This window comes from Apostichopus japonicus, chromosome 15 (genome assembly GCF_037975245.1).
Source record: "Apostichopus japonicus isolate 1M-3 chromosome 15, ASM3797524v1, whole genome shotgun sequence".
Taxonomy (NCBI): Eukaryota; Metazoa; Echinodermata; class Holothuroidea; order Aspidochirotida; family Stichopodidae; genus Apostichopus; species Apostichopus japonicus.
In genome coordinates this window covers 25,354,019-25,379,840 of record NC_092575.1, presented here as the reverse complement: position 1 = coordinate 25,379,840, position 25,822 = coordinate 25,354,019, and the positions used below count along the sequence as shown (strand labels likewise).

The 25,822-nt window shown below is 36.4% G+C and overlaps 1 protein-coding gene across 2 annotated transcripts in view; it reads left to right on the top strand.

Moving 5' to 3' along the window:
* Positions 1–25,792, top strand: part of LOC139980830 (uncharacterized) — a 27,279-nt gene extending 1,487 nt beyond the window's left edge. Inside the window, exons 3-21 of one of the 2 annotated variants that reach the window (XM_071992781.1) lie at positions 4,625–5,492; positions 6,938–7,208; positions 7,771–8,330; positions 9,445–9,582; positions 11,716–11,800; positions 13,779–14,102; positions 14,545–15,051; positions 15,231–15,457; positions 15,881–16,042; positions 16,824–16,976; positions 17,695–17,755; positions 18,165–18,481; positions 18,882–19,059; positions 19,606–19,929; positions 20,773–21,002; positions 21,518–21,661; positions 22,517–22,669; positions 23,122–23,182; positions 23,714–25,792. In XM_071992781.1, the coding sequence (XP_071848882.1) occupies positions 4,625–5,492; positions 6,938–7,208; positions 7,771–8,330; positions 9,445–9,582; positions 11,716–11,800; positions 13,779–14,102; positions 14,545–15,051; positions 15,231–15,457; positions 15,881–16,042; positions 16,824–16,976; positions 17,695–17,755; positions 18,165–18,481; positions 18,882–19,059; positions 19,606–19,929; positions 20,773–21,002; positions 21,518–21,661; positions 22,517–22,669; positions 23,122–23,182; positions 23,714–24,015 (5,065 nt within the window). In that variant the 3' untranslated portion in view covers positions 24,016–25,792. Of the gene's footprint in view, positions 1–4,624; positions 5,493–6,937; positions 7,209–7,770; positions 8,331–9,444; positions 9,583–11,712; positions 11,801–13,778; positions 14,103–14,544; positions 15,052–15,230; positions 15,458–15,880; positions 16,043–16,823; positions 16,977–17,694; positions 17,756–18,164; positions 18,482–18,881; positions 19,060–19,605; positions 19,930–20,772; positions 21,003–21,517; positions 21,662–22,516; positions 22,670–23,121; positions 23,183–23,713 lie in introns of both variants that reach the window. The other variant, XM_071992780.1, reaches the window with a different exon arrangement.
* The last annotated feature ends 30 nt before the right edge of the window (positions 25,793–25,822 follow it).

Below are 25,822 nucleotides of genomic sequence, written 5' to 3'. Positions count from 1 at the left end.
TGACACGGGGCGCTTTTTAACGTTTTTGTTACAAAACAGGAGGAATGTGTCCCCTCTGATCCCCAGATCCCTAACATCGGGTCAATCGCCCCTGGATATAACACCAATTTTATAGAGATAGAAGAACATGTTTTGGTGGAATTATTAGAAGTTTAAAACAGTGAATTAACATTAAGATTTAGGATTGTAACTGAGGAGCCGACGTCATCGATCTCTAACTGTTTAGTGAGCATTCCAGAGTGTAGCATATTCTGAAGATAAATATCTTTGAAACCTGTGTAGCAATAGAACATCATTACAGGACAAACTAAAACGAATGACAGCGAATGACCGAATGACAATTGACTTTGTACAGGGTTAATTATCATTCGCGAATGACAGCGAATGACAACGAATGACAACGAAGGAGTGTGGTGAGAAGAGATATAATGATTAACGGAGTGGAGTAAATGCGGTTATTGGTTTTCTGCGCAAAAATGATTTGAGGAAAATCGCATGTTACGTGGTTGCAGGATTTTCAGGCGCGTATCCAGGGGGCGAGCGCCCCCCGGGTAAGAAAAAGAGCAGAGAAAAAAAGAGAGAAGAAAACAGGGAAAAAAGAGGGGGGAAAAGAGGAGGAACGAAGGAAAAAGAAAAAGAAAAAAGAGAGAAAAATGGGAAAAAGAGGGAGGAGAAGAAAAACGCCAAGACACCGGGAAGAGAAAGAGGAACAGCTGTAACATAATTACAATATTATAAACACAGGGTAGCCAGTGACGGGTCGAGGATTTATATATATATATATATTTATATTTATATATATATATACTATATATATAGTATACCATGACACGTGTGTGTGTATGGACGTCTTAAAAAAATGTACGATTGTGCTATGAAACCCACTGTGGCTGGTCTTGAACTCGACCAAGTCGTCGGGGAACATGACGCATTCGATATTAGACCAGGATCTACATGCGAACTGCACTAGACATATGTCCTTCGATGCAACACTACCGACCAGAGGTAAAATGTTATACCCCCGACTTGAATAATTGTTACCCCAAACATAGTACCGTAACTCATACAATGAATCGAAAAATTAAATTCCGCATGCGATTTGAGAATTGAGCACAATTCCTGTGAATATCATGTAGTGGATCCAAGGGGGGGGGGGAAGCACCCAACACTCCTTGAGATTGTTCCCACCTGCATGAAAACGCGTGCCCCACAACCCTTCGCCCACCGCCCCACCCCTCTAATCGCTTCCCGATGAGTTACGAAACTTAATTAATGAGTTTCGCCCATAGTACCAAGACTGACAAAATCCGACAACATACAAGTCATCGGGTTGTGTTTAAGTGACGTCTAGAGGTCTTGCACTAACCTACATAGAGTGTGACCATGCACTCCCGATTTTGCAAGATCCCAAGATCAGGCCCCGAAAAATCCCAAGGACACTGTACTGCATAGATATCTAGCAATATCTATAGGGATGAAAATCCCAAGATCTTCCCTAAACTGAAGGCAAATAGAGAATCGAATCCTTCAGTGTGTAATGAACTTCAAACTGTGCGTCTTTCGAAATGAAAAGAATATGAAGCATTACCAATAAACAGATAAAAGGTATATATTTCAGTCTCATTTCAATTATTCAAATTTGTAAAGCAAACAGCAGATATCACATCATATCAGTGAGCATGAAAATGGCGTTCCAGGATGAACAGCCGCCAAACTGTCTTTGTGTGTAGTGTTCGATTTCGGAAATATCTGGTATTTGTTCGTTTCCTTCAATGAAATTTTATGGTAGCCGTTATAAAAGGGAAGTTAATATTTGTGTACCAATACATGGGCGCAGATCCTGGCGGGGACAGCGGGACGCGTCCCCACCAACATTTTCATTGGCGGGGACATGATATACCGTGTCCCCACCAATTTGTTTGACCAAACGTTGCATTTCAAATTCCCTTGTATTGAACTTTGGCGCAGTTTGTACAAATCCAGCATTGTGCAAATGACATGCTATAAAAGACGAGAATTATTACTTTTGACACTGTTAGGCGTGAAGTATTAACACATTGAATCATGTGAAACATAATCTATACACGAGACTGGTAAATTGTGGTCAGCAAAACGGACTGAGTGCGAACAAAACAATCGTTAACAACTCAAACTGTGTGTTGCCAATTTGAGCTAGCTTCACGTCCATTTCTCATTTTATTATATTTATCCACAGTTGTCAAATATCAGAAATCGCATTTGCGGCAGTCTATAATTGTTTTCTGGGAGAGGACCCCAGAATCATCGTATACAAAATTCTGCTTGGAATATTTGTCCCCTGAATTTTTTCCTGCACACGCCCATGTATTTCCCCAAACTAAATTTCTAAGCCATGAGATCTAAAACTTAAGGAGGTTTCGGAGCATCATTGGGTCTGGGAAGTGTTATTTCCGGCGATCGGGGAGGTATATTTGCCAAAAATGTTCTTGTGCGCTACGCGCGAACCAATGGTCGCGCTCCGCTTATATAGTATCAGAGAACAGACACGCGTCCTCACCATTATCCAAGAATGATCTGCGCCCATGCACCAATAAATTAACTGTGTCTGAATTTTCGAATATTCCCTGAACAACATTCTTAAAGATACTTACCTCTACTCGTGCAAATTTGCCCGGTCTGTTAGGGGTCGAAGGAGGTTTTTTCTATATTGCTTGTCCATAGATGAAAAATTGTGCAACATTATGGGTATGTTTTGAAGAAATTTGAATTTTCAAATTCTAAACAAATAATGGGCTTAAAGCCTTAAAAAAAATGGGCCGATGGGTACTGTGGACCGCGACGTAGATTCACCTACAAAAGCAATGATCCACAGGAGATGCGATGAGGTCGAACATGATGTGTGACTGGTGACAGTCTTCAAAAGATTATGGATGAAAAATCTATGGTGAAATACTTGGTTTTCAGGCAAAAAAGTACATCTGGTTGGTCATTTTCAAGCCCGAGATGTGCCATTTCCGGTGATCTGAAGGGGAGGGGTAGGGGGAGGGGGGGGGGTCAAAACCAGAAAATTTCTTGTACGCTGCGCGCCAACTGATGGTGGCGCTCCGCTTAAATAGTACTCGCGCCTCCCGGGTTAGAAAATCCTGGATACGCCCCTGGTTTTGGTGTAATTTACGGATAGATACCACAGAGATAGTTTTCGTGTGAGATTTCGCTTGAGTGCTGTGCTTTTGACATTTACCTCTGTAGATTTATATAGAAAGATAACTGAAGTAATTGTTAGGTGCTGGCTAATTGGTATGTTTGTGCGCAAGTGGGGGGGGGGGGGCGATGGGGAAGGCCCCACCTTTATGATCAGTCGGGGAAAAGAACCGTACGTTAAATTTACTTTTTAAAATCAGACTGACAATTTCGCTTACCATAAGGTGCGTTTGTATCTTGTCCGTACTTTACTAGATCTGTAAGCCACGCACTTCGCGTCCACTCGGTTTGCGTGGCTTTAATATACCCACGAAGTCTGAACTGTGATATCCGGTTGAAGCAAATGTCTGTGCTGTCATTCACTGTCATTCATTTTAGTCAACGCAAGTTTTTAGTGTGTACAACATATTGTCACTCGTTATGTGTAACGCAATTGTCATTCGTTTTAGTAACACACCCCATTATTACTAGCAATCAAAGGTTTCCTTCGTTTTTATTAGACTATAATAATTATGTCAAAGAACTTATGACTAAAGCTCTGTCTGAATCACCCGTGAAAACTTTAAACCAAGTTGTTTTTCTTTATAGCGCCATCATTCATCAATAGCGGTGCCTTAGACAAAGTTAGCTTTCTTGATTATCTCCACCATTTACAACTTGTGGGTCTCTTATTGTCTCGTTTTTTTTGGCGCTAAATGCAAATGAATTAGAATGTACTTCATGTGGTCAACACGCAGGGCAATTTGAATCAGAAAATGACATCAGTACATACATATGATAACGATGAATATTGAAAATAAATAAATCGTATTCAAACAAGCAAACTAACTATAACCTATCAATTTCATGTATGCAATTTCATCAATTTAATTGACTGAAAATCGTTGTTGTTATATGTGAGAGAAATATTGTGACAAGAATATTTGCACAGTAATTATTCTTTGAATTGTTTTTCTTTTCTGAGTTTTATTTCGACTTTTAATAGGATATATTTCAATATGAATATTTGGTTCGGTCGATTTTTGCAATTTCTAGCACTTTTTACTCCGCTTGCCAAATATACATCCATGTGGCGCCATGTACTTCCTTAACGCACATGGGCGAGTGTTCTTCTTAATGGGAAACTATTGTAAGTCATGGTACTATATATAGGCCAATATCCTAATTATAATTTTAGGCCTTGAACGTCTCATTTTCGAAGATTACTATGTCGGTTAGTTGCTCTGGACAATTGCCATTGTGGTTCACGACTGTATAATTCCATTGTATTGATTATCAATAGATTTTTAATGACTCAGTACCCTTCATAATACCTAGCGACTTCGAAGTCTGAGCGCTGTTCATGAACATTCCGTTGATCAAAAATCACTCTAAAGTCTTCGTTACAACGGATACAAGCTTACAACCCTAACCTAACTTTTCACTTTTTGCCTTCCACACACAGAGTGCATACCATTGAAACGATACCAAGATTCACAGAACAAGATCATGGTTATCATGTGTGGTTCATGGACGTGCTCGATACTGGCCTATTGGCAGTCGCTGGATTAAGCATGAAGACAAAGAACACTTTTGTCGATCTGTTTATGTTTCAATATAATCCTGATTCTCAGGAAAACCCGTTATTATTAACGCCAAAGCCGTATTTTTCTCAGGAATTTATCGTGTGTGGTTCTGCAGGGCGGTCTGTTTGTTTACTGGATGATCGTCTGTTTTTAACGTGTTGTGAGGATACGATAGCATTGTACGATAGTAGTAATGGCGGTCTGGTCAATCAAGGGAAGTTTAACGGTCAAGCCTCGTGTATGACAACCAGAGATAGCTTAGTCTATGTCTGTTTAATATCCAGGAAGGTGATTGTCTTAGATGCGAGAGAATTGAGTAAAGACAGGAAAATCACCTTAAAAGGATTAGGAGTAAAAGAATGGCCCATTGATATAACAGTTAGTAATAATAAACTGTTTATCTGTACAGGCTGGTATTGGAGAGCTTTAATGTGTAATAGTGAGGGAGAAATAGAACAGGAATATATAAACACACAGTACAGCCTTGCACTGAGTATAACAGTAAGTGAAGAGAAAGGATTAATATTTATATTATGGAATGATGGTGGTGAGGGTAGTCAAGTTGTTGCTTACTCTCTATCTGGGGGTCATTCTTCCATCTCTGAGGGTCATTCTTCCATCTCTGGGGGTCATATCTTGGCTTCTTTTAAAGTTCCTGATAATTCCTGTAGAATCAGGATTAATAATAACATAAACAGATTGTTTTTGGTTACCTGGAAAACTGGAGAACTATATGAGTATCACATAGTAAGTACTATGACAGGATGTATAGGCCTATGGTAAAACTTATGAATATTTATCACTTTTATTAAAGCAATCCTTTGATAGAAGCTCAAGAATTTGGGTATCATTCTATGCGAACAAGTGACACTCTCAGATGTTTTGAGATCTACTCTGCAAAATTTAATAAAAATGAGGACACATTTTTCTTTGGGTTTGCTGATTCTGGTAAGGTTGTCATGGAAGTGTTTTGTACTGTCAATGTAAAAGTAAAATTGGTTTTCCTTATGTTCTCAGTCTTAATTGCTTCAGAAATAGTGCAGATCCCACATTCATTATCTGCTACCTTGCACACAGTGTAATATATGCACTTGCTATGCACATGGATGTAATGTGATCAATGCTACCCATGCATGAGAAAGCAATACCACATGTCAACCAGTGTAAGAACAATGGTCTTTCTGTAAAAGGCTTTTTTATACAAGTCATCAGACCACCCTCAGTAAATTATGTCTAACTGGATTATTAACTGGGCAGGAAACTTTGTTATCATGGTATTACAATAAGTTGACAAACTGCACATCGCTTCACTAGTTAAATGTTTCAAATGCATTCTTTGTCATGAAGCTGTACATAGCTCATAGTGCAGTAGCTGCACAAACAAATTAGGGTATACAGCAATTTTAAAACTTGACAGTGCATATGGACTTTTGATTGATCAGGCATTGGAGACTGGAGCTTCAGCACATGCAGTTGAGCTGTGCAACATACAAGCATGTAACCTTATTTTCTCAGCCTATAGTCCTCCTAAGTTAGTTGTTTACTCATTGAGTACATGTCTATTGCAAGATTGTAGGATTTAATAAATGAATCTTCTGTAAGTAAAATATTGTGTAAACTACAGCATCAATGATTGACATCGTAATTAATATGTTAACTCATGTAAAACAACACTGTTAAGAATTAAGGTAAACGTGATAGGTAAGAACGGTGGTAGGAGAGGGTTAATTGTGTGTCTTAATGTTACTGACTACCTATATTGCCCAGAATAAAAAACACTTTAAGTATTTCTGAGTCCCATGTTCACGTTCACACAGAAACATGGGTCACAATGTAGTGTTCATTGGCTAAATTTGGAGAAAATGTTTAGTCCAATAAACTATTTAAGTTTGGTGGCATAATGAATAAATCTACAAGAAGCTGCCTCACACAGCTTCATGTATAGAAGCATGTACAGTCTGAAATATCAGTCAATCCATTGTCAGCTTTGAATACCTTTAACTTATTCAGATTTCGGTAATAATTATATAATATTGCAGTTTAAGGAACTCAGGTAAACCAGTCTCATTATCCACACCATCATATCAAAATAAATCCATCCCTTTGCATGTGTCAATTTTCTATATACATCTATTTATTTTGCTGCTACCAAATATATATATTATAATTTTTTTTCTGTCTTTTTGTTATAGAGTGACATCTTTACAGTTGATAACCTCCTGAAGTGCTCAAAGTCAATAATTGAGAAAAATGACTGTAAGAAGCTACTTGACTACTTTGACGTTCCATCTAAGGATTCAAAGGACATTATTAAGAGTGATGCACCCTTTTTGTCTGTTATCCACCATCTCACAGAGGCAGGGATGGCTTCAGTTGATGACATCAGCCATTTAATGACAGCATGCTCTGAAAAAGGACTGAGTCAATTTGCGGCAGTATTGACTGTCTACCAAAAAGCTCAAGGTATGTTTATGTCAGAGAGTTTAACAAGTTACATATATTATGAATCGCGAACCATGCAAACGCATTGCCCACACAAAGAATAGATGCGATTTGAGGTAATATGCTGTTGTATTAACTTAACTCTATTAACCCATTGTTGATAAAAGAAGGACCCGCCATCAACATATGGGATACACTCAAAAGTTTGACTTTGGGATATGTTCAAACAAGATTGGTAAAAGCTTGTAATTTCCTTCCTTTTAAAATTTTGTAATTTAGTATCCTTGAATTTGATACATTGGAGGATCATTGAAGGGTATTGAATTTGTTCAATTGCTCAAATGCAGGGCGAGAATCAACACCAAGGAAAGTGAAAGATTTGCATGGTCACCTCAAATAACATGCTGAAGTTGGACCAGAATGGTAGCTCACTAAAGTTGGTGCAAGTTTGTCGCAATATTTTCCGGAAGTTTTTAACGCATAAATTATTAACATACATTGAACTGTGTTTATTTACATGACTAAATTTCTTGGGTGAAAAACAATCTTTAACCATGTTTGTATCTTATATGGTTGTTTTCAGTTATCCAAAAAGTACTCAAAGATCAACAAAAGGCATTAGAAAACAAAAGGCAAGAACTCTCTCACAAACTGACTGAATCAGAAGATGAAAAACAACATCTTACTGTAAGACTAAAGACAACAGAGGAGGAAAGACAGCAATTCAAAGATGCATTGAAGACAACAGAGGAAGAAAGACAACAGTTGATTGGAATATTAAAGACAACAGAGGAGGAAAGACAACAATTCAAAGATGCATTGAAGGTAACAGAGGAAGAAGGACAACATCTAACTGGAAGACTAAAGACAACAGAGGAGGAAAGCCAGCAATGCAAAGATGCATTGGAGGCAAAAGAGGAAGAAAGACAACAGCTGAATGGAAGACTAAAGACAACAGAGGAAGAAAGACAACAACGTAATGATATATTGAAGGCAACAGAGGAAGAAAGACAACTACTGAATGAAAGACTGAAGACAACAGAGGAGGAAAGACAACAATTCAGAGATAGATTGAATACAACTGAGTACAAACTGAAGACACTGAATGATGAGAAGGATGAATTACTTCAGCAGCAGAAAGAGGTTAGACTTCACATAGCATGTGATTATAGCTAACTGATGACCAAGTTACATGACTTGTGTCATGAGAAATTTAGTCACGTTGAACAAGACTACCCTTCTGCTTGATCGAGTAGTATAAAGTTAATTTGTAAGATACCATTTGCAAGTTTACACAACATGTATTTTCAGAAATTAGGTAAAGTTTATGATGTCCACCAGTAGAGGTCGAATGATGAACATATTAACACCTCTTTGTCTCAAGAATTTTATACTTGTAAGCATGATATTCAATTCATATGATATATGAACTCTACATGTATTAATAGAGATCAAATGTCATTTGAGTTTAAGCTAGGTCAATCAAAACATGTAAAGGTAAGACAATCAAAAAGTAGAAATTTCCAAAGATCCATCTAGGCGTGAAACTTTTATACCACAGGTTCAAGATCCCTATTGTACTTAATCTTTAAGTGTTTCACCTAGCCTATGTATCTCTCTGTTTCCCCCAGGTAGAAATATTTAATCCCTTTATCCTAGGAACAGGTCTTTTAGAGAGCTTGCAATGCATGGTGTGATGCCTTGTTGATGTGGAAGTTCTCTACTTAACTGAAGCTACACTGGATTGTTCTAATTGTTTAGTTACAAGTGACAGTTTAAGTTAACTAGCAAAAGTAAACAGAGGAATTCTGCACGTGCTATGGCACAATATATAGTAGATTAATGCATATTATGGGACTTATTGAACATCAAAACATAAAATTAATCAGCCTTATTGATTTAATTGAATGTCTGTTCTTCAATGTGATAGGCCTACATTCCTATTCTAGAACAGTAGTTCCACCATTCCTGGCCGTTCCTTTTGAAGGTTAGGTCACAGTTCTCTGCACTAATTGATTGTAAACATGTTATTTCTCTGAGCCAGGTAGTAATTTTGCAATTAGTCACACCTCAAGTAAAGGTCAAAGGTTATCAGTGCAGCCTGCCTGGAAATAAATATGAAGAAGTTTGTCACTTGGAGAATATGTTCTCTTCAGACATGGGCTACGTCGATGCTAGTATAAATTTTAATTTGTGGCGAGTAACCACTGGGAGGTGCATCCTTCTTGTCTCATTCATTGTTTTGTTTACATGACAGGAGCTGGAAGGTGCTAAATCAAGTCTGAGAGCTACAAAAGATGAACTTGTGAAGTCTCAACTGGAATATGCCAAGGAATCTATGGCCTTACAAGAGGTCTTGAAACAGACTAGGGAAGCCTTGAATCAGAAACAATTGGTAAGCGACTAAAGCCCCTTTCACACTTTCCCAAATCGCGCGATGGTTTGAAACGATCGGTAACGCAAGGCGATCCGGCAGCTTCTGTGACCGGGAAATGCGATAGTGCATATCTAGAAAGGGTTGATACGGGTACAGTACGGGTTATAACGACGTTGTTACGGGTTGATAAGGATCTCACGAAAAGCTTCCCGGATCTACTCAGGTACAGATAACTTACATATATCTACAGCTTTCTTACAGGTTTGTGCGTTTCCACTACGGCTTACTACTGGCTGTTACATATTCCCCTAAGGGTTATTACGGACTGGTATGGTACTATGAAAGGAGCTTCCGCCCAATACAGTCATTCATTCCACACCTTGCTTCATACATTGAAGGACCTCCAGAAACCTCACCAGAAAGAGATGCAGATTTGGGTCCAGTCCTAAATACAACAATGAATACAGAATCTGATGACTCTGTAGCTGCTAATACTGGGCTCTTGGCTCTCCCTCTCTCTCTTGGCTCTCCATCTATCTCGCTCTCTTGGTTCCATCTTCTTTGGTGGTATAATGAACTGCAGTGATGTTGAGATGTGCTTTTATCGATGGAGAAAGGCAGAATGAATGAAAAGTTAGGCAAGCGTCACCACTTGACCCAATCATCGGGCACCTCAATTCGTAGAAACCCGTTCTAACCCGTCACAACAAGTTGCAACCTGTAGCAAATTGTATCCATCCGTAGTAGTGCATACGTACCATTACTTGGCATGATCTGTTTCTATACGTACCAACCTGTAGTGGATCTGTCAACGATCACATGATCACAGCTTACTAAGAAGCACTAAGGGTTCACTGTGGGTTGCTACGTATCGTTTACGGGTTGCTATGTGTCCTATTCGGGTTTCTTATCGGTAGTCGGACTTGTAAATGTTCAAACAATTTCCCACAGATGCGCCTGTAGCCCAGATCTGGCAAGAGCCGGCGCGATCCAGGAAAGAGTGAAAGGTGCTTAAAGATAGTAGGCCTAAGTGAATTATGACTGTAGAACAGTGTGTATCTGTAGCGAGTATACCATCAGTAGAAAAGAAGTGTGGGTTTATAGAGTTAGGAAAATATTTTGACTAGACCATTAATTATGTTGAATTTGTGATCAAATATTCCATTGTTGAAGGTATGACAAAGTCACAACATAATCTTTAGCTTTACAGAAATAGTTCAATGAGTTAAAACAAATGTTCAAAATTCAAGCTACATTGGATCTCAAGTAATGTGAAGTGAGTATGAGTACATTCACCTATGCTCAAATCAGTTGGTTATATCAGCTGAAGACATAGTTGGTGTAATTTGACAGGTGATAGAAAGGAAAACAGGGGTTCTTTTTGGTTACTTGCCATAGGCAGGCAAGTAACCTAAAAACAGTCACGTTGGTGTGTTTATATGACGTCCTAGCTTGTAAACACGATATCTCAAGATCGGTCACCTCGGCAGTTGTCATATTTTGCATGTGGCTTTCCCACAATTAGTACAAGAACTCTATTGGTTTGGGTGGAGGTCAAAGTTCATTTGGGCTCAGCAACGATGTAAAGCCTTATAAACACAAACCAGTTGTAAACATGATATCCCAAGAGTACAGCTCGTAGTTGGCATGTGTCTTTCTTATAGTAAGTACAGTAACCCTATTATTTTGGGTGGAGGTCATTAGGGTCAGTAGAGATCCAAATGTCAAATATCGAATGTACTTTATCTTGAGAACTTTACCTGCAAAAAAGATCATATATACATAGATAGGTAGATTCCCCAAATCATTAGTAAAATTGCTGCACAATTAGGTATAAGTGAAAGCTCATTAAGGTTTGCAGAAGTCAAACCCTACAAATTTGATAAAGGTCAGGTCTCAATGAAGATGTAAAACTTATGCTGATTTGACTTTCCCCAATATATTATAGAACCTCCTTGCTGCTTTAGGTGGAGGTCAAAGGTCGGTTAGGTTCATGCAGTAGGAACGTCAGCCAGTGTTAGCATGCAAACTACTCTTGTGTTGTATATGTAATGTATTTACATGCAAGAAACTGCTGGGAGGGGCTTCCCTTTTTGTAATAGTTTTCAGTACACCAAATAAGATATCTTTCCCATGTTTTTTTATAAGCAGGTTTCATCTGCATCTATTACGGAGGAAGAAACCCTACTTGCAGAATGTGAAACTCCAGATGTATCACAGGAATCAATTTTGGCAGGTAGGATCACAGTGAAAAGACAAATTACTGCTGCTCAATGAAAATATCAATGCAGGCAGTACAGTGTTTCGTTATATCAATCTATTTGTCCTTATATAGTTCTACCTGAAGATCTTCAAAGCTGTCAGGGGAGATGTAGGAAGAGGGGGCAGGAGGGGGGGGGGGGGGAGATGGTCCTTGAGTTGATTTAATTTATGGAGATTTTTAGAACTGCTATGAAACTCCAAATGTTGCGCTAATCATCTGGTAGTCATGTGATCACTATCTAATGAAAACAAAATAACACATCTAGGTATCTGTTGTATATCTGAAACAAATTTATAGCAAATAAATTAAGGCCATTTGGGAGGAGATCATAGACATTTAAACAGAGGGCTAGACCACTTTAATATGTCAATTAGGAGATGTGTATAAGACCATCCATGGAGGGTCATGTGCTGTGCAACATCATAGCACATGTAACTTTCATATTAACTGTTTAAATGTATCCCTACAACTGGTATCATCTTTGGATTGTTGCCACAGTCCTGAAGAAACTTGGAGAACCCATAATTTTAACAAAGTGATGCACGTATCAATGTTTACTGCAATATTTCAATTGCAACGTTGCTAGTTCCTATCAAAAGATTGAGCTGTAGATGTAACACATACAGCATATCAGGACTGTACATGAACATTGTACATTGACATAAGGAGCTGGCGTCAGGATTCACTGTTCCTTAGCAACACAAGTCTAGTAAGGGCCTTACATGCACTCACAAGCACAGATCAGGCATTTTCTGACACAGAGAAATAAAGCTCAACATCGTCATCATCATCGTCCAAATTAATGCAATTAATATCAAAAGTACAGTAAATGCATGTTAAAGGTGCGTTCTGTTGGATACCAAAATCCTGCAACTTCGAACTGAGAGAGGGTTAAACTAACATACATGGTTAGTAAAAGCGGGAGCACATCACAAGAAGGTGATGTCTAGATATATAGAGGTATTGGTAAATAAATAAATAAATATATATATATATTTATAGTATTATAGAAAACCAGAGAAATAAGATATGACTCATAATTGACAGATAAGGAGTAAAGTTTTAGAAAATATATGTTGGCTATATATATATTGCTCCTTAATTCGCTTCCTGTATAGTTATGGTTTATTTGGTTTTAATTCCATCAATGCAACTTACACTTATCTAGCGTTAATTTCATTGTGTTACACTTTTTACTTTTCATTCGACTGCCAAGTATTACTGACGAAGGTCCCAGGGGGACCGAAAATTCCAATATATTTTCTAAAACTTTATTCCTTAGTTGTCAATTATGAGTCATATCTTTTTTCTCTGGTTTTCTATAATAATATTTTCTTTGGAGTAAACGTGGATTTTCGTTATATATATATATATATATATATATATATATATATATATAATTATTTATTTATTATATATGTCGCTGGGGTCAACAAGCCAATAACATAAAGCATATGAACACCTCCAATATCTTCCTTGTAACATTTTGTAGGAAATATAAACCTTACCCAATTCCTCTTTAAAATATGTTTACCTTCATGTCATAAAGTGAACTAGATCACACCTTCTCAAATCTGAAGAATATATTTATGATTTTGAAATCAATTGGTGTTAAATATCATCTAAAGGATGTTGCTATGTTGTTAAAAGGTGACAGTTAAGTAACTAAAGTTGCTATGGTAACATTACTGCTTGTTGTGCAGATGAGCAATTACATGAATAGTACATAAAATGGAATTAAATTTATTCACATTCCACATAAGTAATATCTTCTGCTATTGAACTGATTTTATTTTGTTATATATTAATAAGATACAAAACAATCTAATTATCTAATGAGAAATATGAAAATGTGTTCTCATCCATCATTTAATAATCAGTTTATCAATTGCTTTGTTTTGCTGAGTGAGATCTCTAACTATATTTATTCTTACTTTTATTTTTATTTCAGCTGATTACGGCAGATTAATGGTCAATGTTGCCGATGATCTTACTCTAGACAGCACTCTGAAATTAGCAACTCTGTTTGGTTTACCACCGGCAGAAACTGATATGCTACGCCGGGTTTCTCTGATAGAGACACCAGGAATCACTCTGATTAATTTCATGAAGGCACGAAACATCATCAACATGTACGATAACACTAACCTACAAAAGGGTTTGGTTTATATTCATCTAAACCGAACAAATGAGTATCTCTTAGCTCCATATCAGTCTAAAGTTGACCCCTTTCAGGTTGAAGAAAACCAAGCACCAAAACTGCTTGACTGGCCTGGTAAGAATGAATCAAATGATGCAATCAGAATACATTAAACAAACATAGTACAATACAGTCAGTGCTTAATATTTGGCTTTCAGGCTATTTGTTATTTTAAACTATTTACTATCACTGTGTATGTATGGTAAAAGTAATTACAAGTGGATCTTTTTGCCAATTTGTTGCTATTTGGTTCATTTCTTTATCGTAAAAACATTGAAAATACAAAAATGCTCAAAATTTAGGTCTTATGGGATTAGCCAAAATTACAAGGATCAAGTCAAACCATGTGGTCACTATCAGACACGATGCTAGAATCTTTGATTCCCTGATGCCTGCTACCACTCATACATACATATTGTATAATGGTATTTTCTTAATGTGGCTCAGTATGGCAATTTAATAAAATAAATAAAATTATATAAAGTCAAAGTTTCAGTTTTGTTTTCATTATTTTTAGTTGAAAATGTCAAATCTGTCCCTGATGATGAATCAACTCCATCACAAGGCACTGGTGAAAGAGAGGAAACAAAGGATCACGACCACGACCACGATCACGACCATAGTAAGGAGAGTTTGATGGAGGGACCAAAGAGAGAAGAACTACCGAAACAAAGAAAAGATTCAAAAATACTTGAAATGAGGCACCATCATTCATACATTGAACACATGATAAAGTATGAAGGTGGAACTATTAGCATCATGGGGGTACATCTGACTATTCCTGAAGGCGCTTTATCCTATGATCGTGTAATTGCTGTTAAAGTGATCTATGATCCCACCATACACCTCCCTGGAAGTGCTGGTAGGGGCAGAATGACACCTCTGATAAAACTAGAGCCAAAAGGACTCGTCCTCAACAAGCCAGCCCAGCTGACTATTCCTCACTCAGCTATTATCCCTGAGCCAGATCGACATGGTGTTATTATCTTCACTGGTCTGAAAGATGAAGAAACTTTACAAAAAGGTAAAGATGGTGACCAATAAACACTTTTAATGCAAATTGTTGAATGTACCAAGAGAAATAAAATGAGTTATCTGCTGAGAATCATTTCCGCTAAAACATGTCTTAGTTAATAAGCTCTTGATATTTACTATATTTAAGATAACCAAGTAATATATTTTGTATAATATTACTTACTATAGGTGAAATAACTTGGACCGAAGAAAAATCTATTGGTTGGAAGCTAGACCCGGAGAAGATCAGTCTTGATATTAACATCCTGAGCTACGTCTTTGTTAATTTAGTTAGCCAAGACACAGAACAGAAGCATATATTCCGTATTGTTCCATTTATCGATGGGATACTTGATGCCAAAGATGATGTTTTAATAACTGTTTGTTTCTGTAAAGACAGTGATGAAGAGTACAAGGTGAGGATAATCCCCTGTTTCCATGGTGATATCTGTAGCAGTTTGAGGTCAATTCTGCTTTGTTCTTTGATTTGTATTAAGTGGGATACTGGGAATCTTGCTTTCTTTCATTATTTGTATTATGGATTTTATCGTGTTTTCCTGGCAAATTATGAAGTGTTTGGTTAAGGGTGCATTTGTGTGACATATTTATTGATTCATCATAGCATATCAATGAGAAACTCTATTACTTTTGAAATACAGAGTTTACACTAAATTTGCAACAAGTATTTAGAGGATCTGATGAAAACAAGCAACATTAATTGGTGATTTTAGTAAATTAAGGGACAAAGGCTGCTGTTACTTGCTATGGCAGTATTGATGAAGAAGAATGAAGGCACAACCAAATTAACAAATTTACTTCTCCATTTTCTTATGTTTTAGTTGCTTTTAGAGGACCACCAGTCCAAACTGAGTCTAGGAAACTATACAACATTTCAAGTTACCCGGATATTGAATGATGACAGAGATTGTCCTCCTTACATTAATCTGATGATGTCATCACCCGGTGACAGTTACCATTTGATGAAGGAAGAATCAACAAAGGTTTTTATTAATCACCAATGCTATTAAAGTTTGTCTTCTAACGTCATATGTAAGTTGACTTGTAGTCGAGGATTGGTTACCTAAAGTAGATCAAAATGTTGTGGTTGGAATATTGGCTCTACAACTACTACTTTCTTTTATATAACCCAACTGGGGCCAGAATCTATGCAAAACTTATTTTGGGCATTGTTGTTGAGTAAGATCTAACAGTGAGGGTAGGTATTTTTGGTTCATGACTTAGGAAAGGAAGTTTGGTCCTATGTTCTTTCACATGGTTTCAAAAAAATCCTCACTCACCATGTTTGCACTTTGGTGATAATGAATGGGGATGTCTTTAATTCAGCTCTCTATTTATTTTGAGGTAGAGTTCATATGCTGTGGCAACTTCTCAGTTGCTGGAGTGGGATGTTGATTTAGTGGCTGTCCTGTGAGCAGGAATGATGGAGGCAATCACATGCCTGCCTAGTAATTCTTTGAACACTCTTCAAAACAGAAGGTTTAATGTAAGCCCCTATTCATCTACAATCACATGAATATCCATGGCTCGACAGTGTTTCTGTAGGGTTCCTACCCCATGGGACAAAATTAGTCTGAATGTTGTTATGGAATTCTTGATTACATAAAGTACGATCTTCACTAGCTGCCCATGAAATGTAAGGATTTGTATCTGGCCATATGTCTTGGTTCCTTACCAGCATTTCCTTAATTCTCAGTCTCTTTGATTACATAACAAGCATTCTCATCCTCAGTACATTGATCTTCAATATCTTTTCCCCATTAGCATGTAGACATTGATCATCTCTGTGCTGCCAGTAGAGTCTCTCATCAGTTCAGACTTAAAAGAAACAACGATGGATACACTGCCATGGTTGATGTGAAGTTAAAAGTATCACAACGTGAAAAGAACCAGACAGCCCTTATCCTCCAATCAAAGGTGAGTTATATCTGCTGATTGTCTTCTAGCTGTTTGTGTTCTCATATATCTCTTAATTACGTAACATTATTAGCGGCATCTTCTCTCTTCTGATCATTTCTTTGTTTATTCATGTCCTGTCTGTTGAAAGTCTTGCAGCTGTTTGGAGGGTGATTGAATAATATCAGTGCTGTGACTGAATTATAGTTATTCGTTGGCATGTTCTCTCATGGATCATTTCCTTTTCAATATTGATGGTGGATAACAATTGAATTTAATTGAATTATAGTAGCCTGTTATTCAGGTATTATTTTTTTCCAGTCTTTTCAGTGATCCTGTTGTACCTAAGTTTTTTATTTTGATCCTGTTTACCACTTTGTCTGACACTTTGGTATTGCTTTGTAATAAATGAGTAAATCAAAATGCAGTGAAATGCTGAAAAAGTATGTATTACTCTACACACAGGTCAACAGTTATTGGATGTTTTTGTTTGGCATCTTAAATACCAATTAAATACTCCATAATGATATGTATGTTGTCATCAACATGCCTTTCCTTGGGATTTCCAATTTGTATTATGTGGTATTTTATTTCTGTTTCAGCTCTTTGTTTCTACATCACTTCCTACTTTAAACCTAATCATCCACAGGGTTGTGTTAGATAGTCTGCACGATTGTATACTAAACATTTTGACATTTAAAGTTTCCATTATTCATATAATTTTTTGTTTTTCCTTCAGGTGAAAAACATTCTCTTATCTCCAGAAAGCCAGGAAATTCTTTTTAGAGAACTGCATCCAGGTGAGTGTTTAAGTGGAAGTTGAACAAATGGTTGGACTTGGCTAGCATCTAAGTGAAGTTGGAAAAAAAAGAATACTCTTTATTTTATCTTATACATACACCAGGTAAGTGTGTATTAGTGGAGATGAAAGAGTAAGCACATAAGGGCTTAATATTGCAGAGTTGCATGCAAGTTGGTGGCAGTATACTAATCAATTTATTGTGTGCACAACCGTTGAATTGCACACCAACATTTTTCATGCAGGTTGCATGCTTGTGGGCAAGTTGTGTACTTTAATATGCACGTTAGTTGGGAACGTTGCTTTTTTGCTAAATTGGCACACAATTAGCCTGTGGTTCAGGCCCTCTAATATGTACATGTGATATACTTCTCCGATTGTAAAGTAGATGTTGTTGTTATCACTTTCAGATTTACACAAATATGAAAAGTTGAGAGGAGACATTGCAAAGCTTCTAGATAAACAGCATTGTAAAAAGCTAGGCGTGTATTTTGAGCTCAAGCCAGCAGAAAATGAAACAATTCAGACAGCAGCAGAATCAGGAAAGATGCTGATGAAAATATTGGATGAAAGAGAGCTCATCACGCCAGACAGAATGATCGGAATGTATGAAGGATTGAAAGCTATCCAATTTAATAAGGTGGCAAGACTGGTGCTGGAATACAGTGGTACATCACAGGAGAAGAATGGAAAGGAAAAAGAAAGAGAGAAAGATGATAAGAAAAATGTTTGTGCTTCGCAAAAACTTTTTCAAACTTTGCAACTTTACCTTGAAGAAAAATAAGGATCACTTTGCATAAAATCAAGATCTTAGAATGGATTAGTACTGTACTTTCTAAAAAAAATCCTTTTTGCTGTCGTGCAAGTCACAAAACAGAAGAAGGAATTACCCTTCCATTACTAATAAGTCCTCCTTTAATAATTGTTATAAAATACCGAGCCGTTAACTGTTATTTTATGCTTTAGTACTCAAAAGTTTGGTTTGTAGAGATCACGTGCACTGGGAGCCTTTGTAGAATATTCACTGAAGCCAAAACAAATGCAGTAGAGAATTGTCTATCTTCCTGAAAGTATGATAAAAAGTATGTATTTTATAAACAATTGATAATATTTCAACATTATTTCAGGTAAAATTTCCAGAGAAACAAGAATTCATTTCAAAAAGGGAACCAAAGTTGTCAATCAATTTCAAAACGTTGATAGAGGAGGGATACAAGAGATTGGATATCCAAAGAGCCTTGAAATTGTCTCATGGAAAACTGGACTTGGGAAGACGGCTGTTGCTGCTTGCTAAGGAAGAGCATGGTAAAGTACACTATAGTTTTAAGAACATGTGTATTCCTTCTCTATTTGTTACTTATATATTTATTCGCAATCCTATATGACATTCTAGGATCATTACAGTTGTTTCATGCGACCTATATGTTTCAGTATTTACCAAAATGAACGCTGTTCCATTATTTCAGTGTGAATATACCATTTACCTCAAAAATAGCTTCAGGCATGTCATTGCTGGAGGTGTATGATAATCCCTGCATACTTATTATTGTTTCTGTACATTAAATATGCCATTAATTGTTTCAAGTTAATTCAATGATGATAACATTTCTTGCAGATTTGATTACAGGTCTTACTCTCTCTTTCTCATATCATAACTGTATTTGATTCTCCAATTTATTTTATTTTCTTGAATTATCTACAAATAGCCCAAAATGAATATGAAAACATCAGTTTTGCGCTACAGAGGTTATTTTCATATTATGGATTAAAAACAATTTGCATTAACACATGATTCATGAAAGTGACAAAATACTTTCCTTTCACATGAAATATGTTACTTTCTTCCTCCAGAGAGACTTTCTTTGTTCCCAGGGTCAAATCTTTATAAAGAACAATACTTTGATCAGAGTGGAGGAGAGATGTTTATCGCAGGTGTTTGTCTGCGTGTTCCAGCTGGGGCACTACACACTGGAAGGATTGTTAGTCTGTGGGTTTCTGCTGACCCTGCCATTAAAGGACCTATCTCAAACAAGAGTCTAAGGTTGACCCCGTTTGTGAAATTTGGTCCAGAAAGCCTTACCTTACACAAGCCTGTCTCCTTGATTATTCCACACTGTGCTTTTACTACAACTAACCAGATGGGTATTGATGTGTACTCTGGTGTTTTACAAACAGGTATGTTTCTTTCGTTTGCCTTGTGTTTTTCTACTCCAGTGATATTATATATATATAGTCACTAACAGTTTTATTATCAACCGAAGTAAGTATATGAGGTACCACCTCTTGACATGGTATGCAAAAAATGCATAATGGTGTTATTTGACACTGGGTGTATGGTGCCTTATTTAATGAATACAAAAACCCTGCTTTTCTGTATAGGTCAAATTCTGAAACATTTGTAAGTACAATCAATCAAAAAAGGTTGTGTGAACTTGATATGTGCTATTTAGATCCACTGGAGCATGTTAATAAAATTTAAAGGGTTTTGCGCTTGTTAAAAGGTCGTTAGAGGTCAATATGTGTGAAAGCCTGAAAACCTCTCAAACCTTCGTAACTGCTAAAGTAAAACTTGAATAAAAGTAACACTATATGTGAAACCACCTGAGTACACAAACACAAAATTGGCAAGAAAATCACAGAGCCTTCTGGTTCTGTGTAATGTAGAAATCAATATCTCAAGAAGGAGGTTATGTCTTGACAGATCATTTCTATTTCAAGGAACTGGTCGACACAATTCAAAATGTTGCACATTTAAGGGAGAAATAAACAACATTTTCAAAGGAAAAATTTACCCTTCAAGCTGTGTTAAACTGTGTTAAAGGTTTTATCCAGTGACCTTGCATCCACACATAGTGTTAGATAAATATTGTACTATTTTGATGTTCTATGTTTGCAGTATTTTATTTTCTACCACCAGACGGTCCTTTAAATTCATCTATGGTATAGTTTAGGATTGGTGTTCTACCTTTCACCATGTTATAAAAACATACTAGCAAATGTTTTTCAAATTCTCTTCAGATAAATCTGTCAAGTGGAGCTTAGAAAGGAAACACCTCAGCTGCTCTATGAATAGTCAGCGCCTTGCAGTTGAAGCTGAGAAGCCCTGTCTCATTGGTCTTCATATCCCTTTCATACCTAAGATGAGGAAGCGTGTTTGCCTTTTACCGATTGTAAACAGAGTTTCTGAATCGGGGGATCGATTGACAATCCATCTTTGGTTCCATAATGATGACACTCTGGAACATGAAGTAAGTAGCAGATTTCATCAGCTCAAGTGGTATTGTTAATTATCTGATGGATTCTAGTTGCCTGCCTTTCTGAATGACACATGGCTCATACACAGAATTGTACAGGGTTGATGAAGTGTTAGCAATAGCTATTTAAATTTTCAATAATTTATTGCAAGTGATCATTGAAAACTTGCAACAAGTATGTAAGTACAGACACATTTGTAAACACACTTGACCACGTGACCAAGATTAGACTGCAAAGACTTTATATCAGAACAGACAGTCATTCTATTAATGGTCTATGATAATGCATTCTATCAGACACTATCAGATATTTATATCTATCAGATAATTATAACAGCTCACTGATTTATCAAATAATAGCCACCCAGAGAGGGCCATAACAGGGAGACGCTATTACTTCCTGGTAATACAGAGGACAACTAAGCAGTGTGTGCATTGATGTTAATATTAAAATTTACATAAATAATAATAATATCATATTCAATTGTTTCATTTTCTCATATTAATAGAGTCTTATCAATGAAGAAATCTACCAGCAAAAGGGAACCATAATTCATGATCCTGTCTCTGTTGTACTCAAATCTATGACTTCAATGCTACATTTTAGCGCTAACTCCAGTACATCACAGTGTAACCCACATCCTAGAAAAGTGGTTAGTAATGTTTGTCAAAGATTATCATTTATATATAATATTAAATGTATAAGGTATTATTATTTATTCTTGGCAACATGTAAAGAATCTAGGTCATTCCTGTCCCACAGGTAACTTGCATTTGTTAGATGAATAGTTATTTGTATCTATTGAGTGGTATGTATATGGCATTTGCATATGTTGTTTTACAAATAAACATGTTATTTTAACATTGTCTCCTGTCATTCTTATGATATACGATGAATGATAAGTGGTCAGATGATCCCAGCTGCAGTTTTCTACACAGTTGATTTCATTATGGACTAGTCCTTCATTTGGTCCTCATTGACTGTCCATGTCTTGATTATATAAGTACTTAGTAATGTGTGTAACTCTTATGGTCTCTCTTTTTGTGTTTTTTGTTGCTAATACGAATACTCATTCTTTTCAAAGCTTATAAGAGCTAAAAGGAATATAAAGTTGACAGTTTAAAGCCTTGCCTGTCAGCCAAAGCCTTGCCAAATGACTTTACAACATCCATCAACCTCAATATGCATAATTCCACTAGTTGGTCATAGAGTACTGCAGTTCACTATATGTGTCCACTGTGGGACATGGGTGCTGTCAAAGTAAAGCACAAACTATATTTACAACTTTCCTTGCATTTTCCAATGTATACACCTGGATGAAGACAGGCAATTGATTTTAATTCCCCTTGCCCAAATCCAGATCATAACCATCCAGTCGACCAATACCGGGACCTGCATTCACCAAATTACAAGCCCATTGCCCTAACAACTTGACCACCAATGTTCAAGACTCTCACAAGTGTTATGAATTAATAATTAAACATCGCTTGAATTTTCTCTCTTCAAGGATGTTGCTATGAAAACCATATGGTTTAAGAACAGACACGAGGTAGTGTTCCATCTTCAGAATAAAGGGATCAAAGATACTGTCAATCTGGAAATAAAAGCAAGATATGAGTTGTCCAAGAAGAATCTTTTCCAGTTTAGCATTCAGTTGCAGGTAACTTGACTTTTGTTTAAATTAACACAAAGAAAACTTTGATACAAGGAATTTAACGTTTCACTTTGGATTCATCTTAGCTACTGAGACTCCTTTTACATTTACCTTTTATTTGAATTGTTTACCATCTTTACATTCTGTAATTAAGTCATTCTATATTTCTATTGAAATCTCTACTTTGGTTGCCTAAATAGAAAAACTGATTTCCATTATACAGGTTTGAATTATAATGTTACAATTTTACAAACAAAAAAGGCCTTATGACAAGCTGTCTTCATATCACAAATGTAATACGTCCAAAATATCCTAAACAATAATTAATAATTAGCATATCTTAACATTATCACTTAAACCACGTTTTGATACACACTGTCAATAGATAGAGGTGAGATAGTCACAAACTAATTTTCTGGGAGAATCATCAAGCTTTCCTCTTCATTTCTTCTTCACAGTTTGACAAATTACTTCATTTTGCCCAAATCACATCTCCATTCCACCTTGTCCTACCTGAAAGTGAGTAATTACGTCATTAACAATTTAAAGGCATGCTAATTTATTGTAGGCCGTATGTTAAGTGTTGATGTTTGCTTTACAATCCTTTCATATCAGATGTGTACTTGTAATTTTACTTTTCATAAATCAACATTTTACATACTGCCTACAATTCCGTACATAAGTGATGTGTACACCTAATCCCAGTTTGCATAGTGGAGTCCAGGCTGCAGTTGTCATCTAAACTGGTGGAATATAATTATCAGCTATATGCAATATGCAATATTAAGGAAACACCAGTTTTGTCTCACTGCAGTAAAACATGAAAATTAGTTAAATTCAACCACATTTTGGATTTAAATCAGATTTTATGTTGAGTTTCATTGAAAACTCTGAGCTATTAAGGTTTATTATGCTCGTGTGTTTAAAAAACTAGTCACTGTTGTCTCATATTTCTGGATATTTGTTGCATGACACAAGATCAGTGTAATTCATTTTATGTAGAGTAATGTATTTAAAATATTTACCATTTCTTTCCTTTCAACCTCACAGCCTTCATCAAATCTTTTGATCAGCTCAAGCAGAATTTATCAGAGTATCTTGATGTAGACCAATCTACCCTACTGGCAAATATCTTCCAAATTCCTGAGGAAGGAATTAATGATATCAAGAAGCACAAAACACCAGGAATTCTGTTGTTAGAGGAGCTGACCAAAAATTCCCTGATATCTCCTACAAACATCACAAAATTGGAAAATGCCTTAACAGAACAAGGAAATGAAAAATGTGCGAAACTTCTCAGAGAATTCAGGAATAAAAATCATGTTGTTGAAGCTACAATGTGCCCAGAATAATGACTGAAATCATTTTATGGGCTATTGTAAGTAAATAATGATGAATACAAACATGATGCTGTATCCATGAGTTTGTTCACTTGAGAGGGAAGTCGGTGAGACATTTTGTACAAACCGTTATTTAAAGTCGGAGCTTACAAAACAAGAATATAAGTTTAATTAAACTTTTGGAGGTACTTGAAATATTCTCCTCCCTGTCTAACATGGTTTGTTTGTTTATACTCTATGTAACTGTGTCCATATTGGTATACTTGCCTTACTTTGTCCACATAATATCTCAAAAGCAGTAGTAATGTTGACAGACTTTATACTGAGGATGTATAGCTTCCCTATTGTGAGTACAAGGTTGTGATTGTTTTGGTGACACTCAAAGGATATGTAATCAGCAGATAGCTATCTGTGAAATCGTTAAAGTTCTATATCAGAACAATAGTAACTTTGACAGAGTTTTCATATAGAAGGTGCTTCATTCTAAGAACCTCTGACAGTTTTGTTTCATGAAGGTCAATGTCAGTTGAGGTCAACAGATGTTGAAACCTGGCAAATTTTGTAAACATGGTGTCTTAAGAATTGCAAAAGTTTCCAATCTTCTAGACACCTTTTGCAAATGACTTTGCCATTTGGTAATGTTTGATAACATTTTTGAGTATTGTGTGAGTTTGTAGATCAACCTGTTACTTAAAGATGATGTTTAGTAATTCCCATTAAGATTGGCTACTTATTAAATGTATATTCTGGTGGCTCAAAACAATTCTTGGAAATTGACTGCCCCCTTTGGTCAAACCACATCCTCATAACATTTTATTTGTGTGGAAAGATATGAATTTGTTAAATTTGATGAAAGTAACTTGTGAATGCATTTGGAATTAACAGAATGAATGTCATCATGGCAATTGAGCTGAACATGGCTGTGTTTTTCCTTCATAGTATCTATAATCATGTATGCATAGAAGTATAATAAAGTTACGGAAAAGCTGAGAGCTGATGAACTATCTGGCTTTTCAAAGAAATGTACATATTTAATGTATGTTATTGACAATACAGATACAAACTCAGTAATCATTGATTATTCTTATAGAGTTGTTATTACATGTTAGTTAAGGATGATGGGAGGGGGACTTTATCAATGCCAAATGTATATCTGGAGAATGTGGAGGCAACAGATTCAGAATACATTACAACAGACCTCTCAATAATCATTAAAGTACAGAGATCATACAGTTCTCACGAAGACCTTGATTATAGATTTTACTATGGCAGACCTTTTCGTTTCATAACCCTTTTCGCTTGCATACCTATATACCTTTGTGGAAACAGAATGGTTTGTTGCATTCCTATAGACATGATTGGAGACATTAACTCTTAAGCATGTGTCAAGTAACTCTTCGATTTAATTTGTACATTTAGTAACACCCAACAAACACGGACCCAAAAGCCAAAGCCAAATAAAACCTAAGGCTCTATTACCCATGGAAGCTCACCACTATCATGGCATTTTTTAGCATCCAAACTAGTGGGTCATTCCCCTGACATTTCCACTTCCTGAATTAAAGTAGGCCTACGATAATGTGAACTCATGTACAGTATGCGCAATTTCAGTTAGTTTTTTCGAAATGTTAATATCATTCCCTCTGATTTTAAAGTCAGTAGTGTGCAAACTCTGCAAACTCAAGATTATAGGCCCATTTGGGTTTAGCAGAGGTTACACCTTGGAAACTTTAAACATGAAATCATAAGATAGGCAGTTTCATCAGATGTCATGTTGGTATATAACTTTCCTATATTGGGTAAAATAGCCTAGTAAATC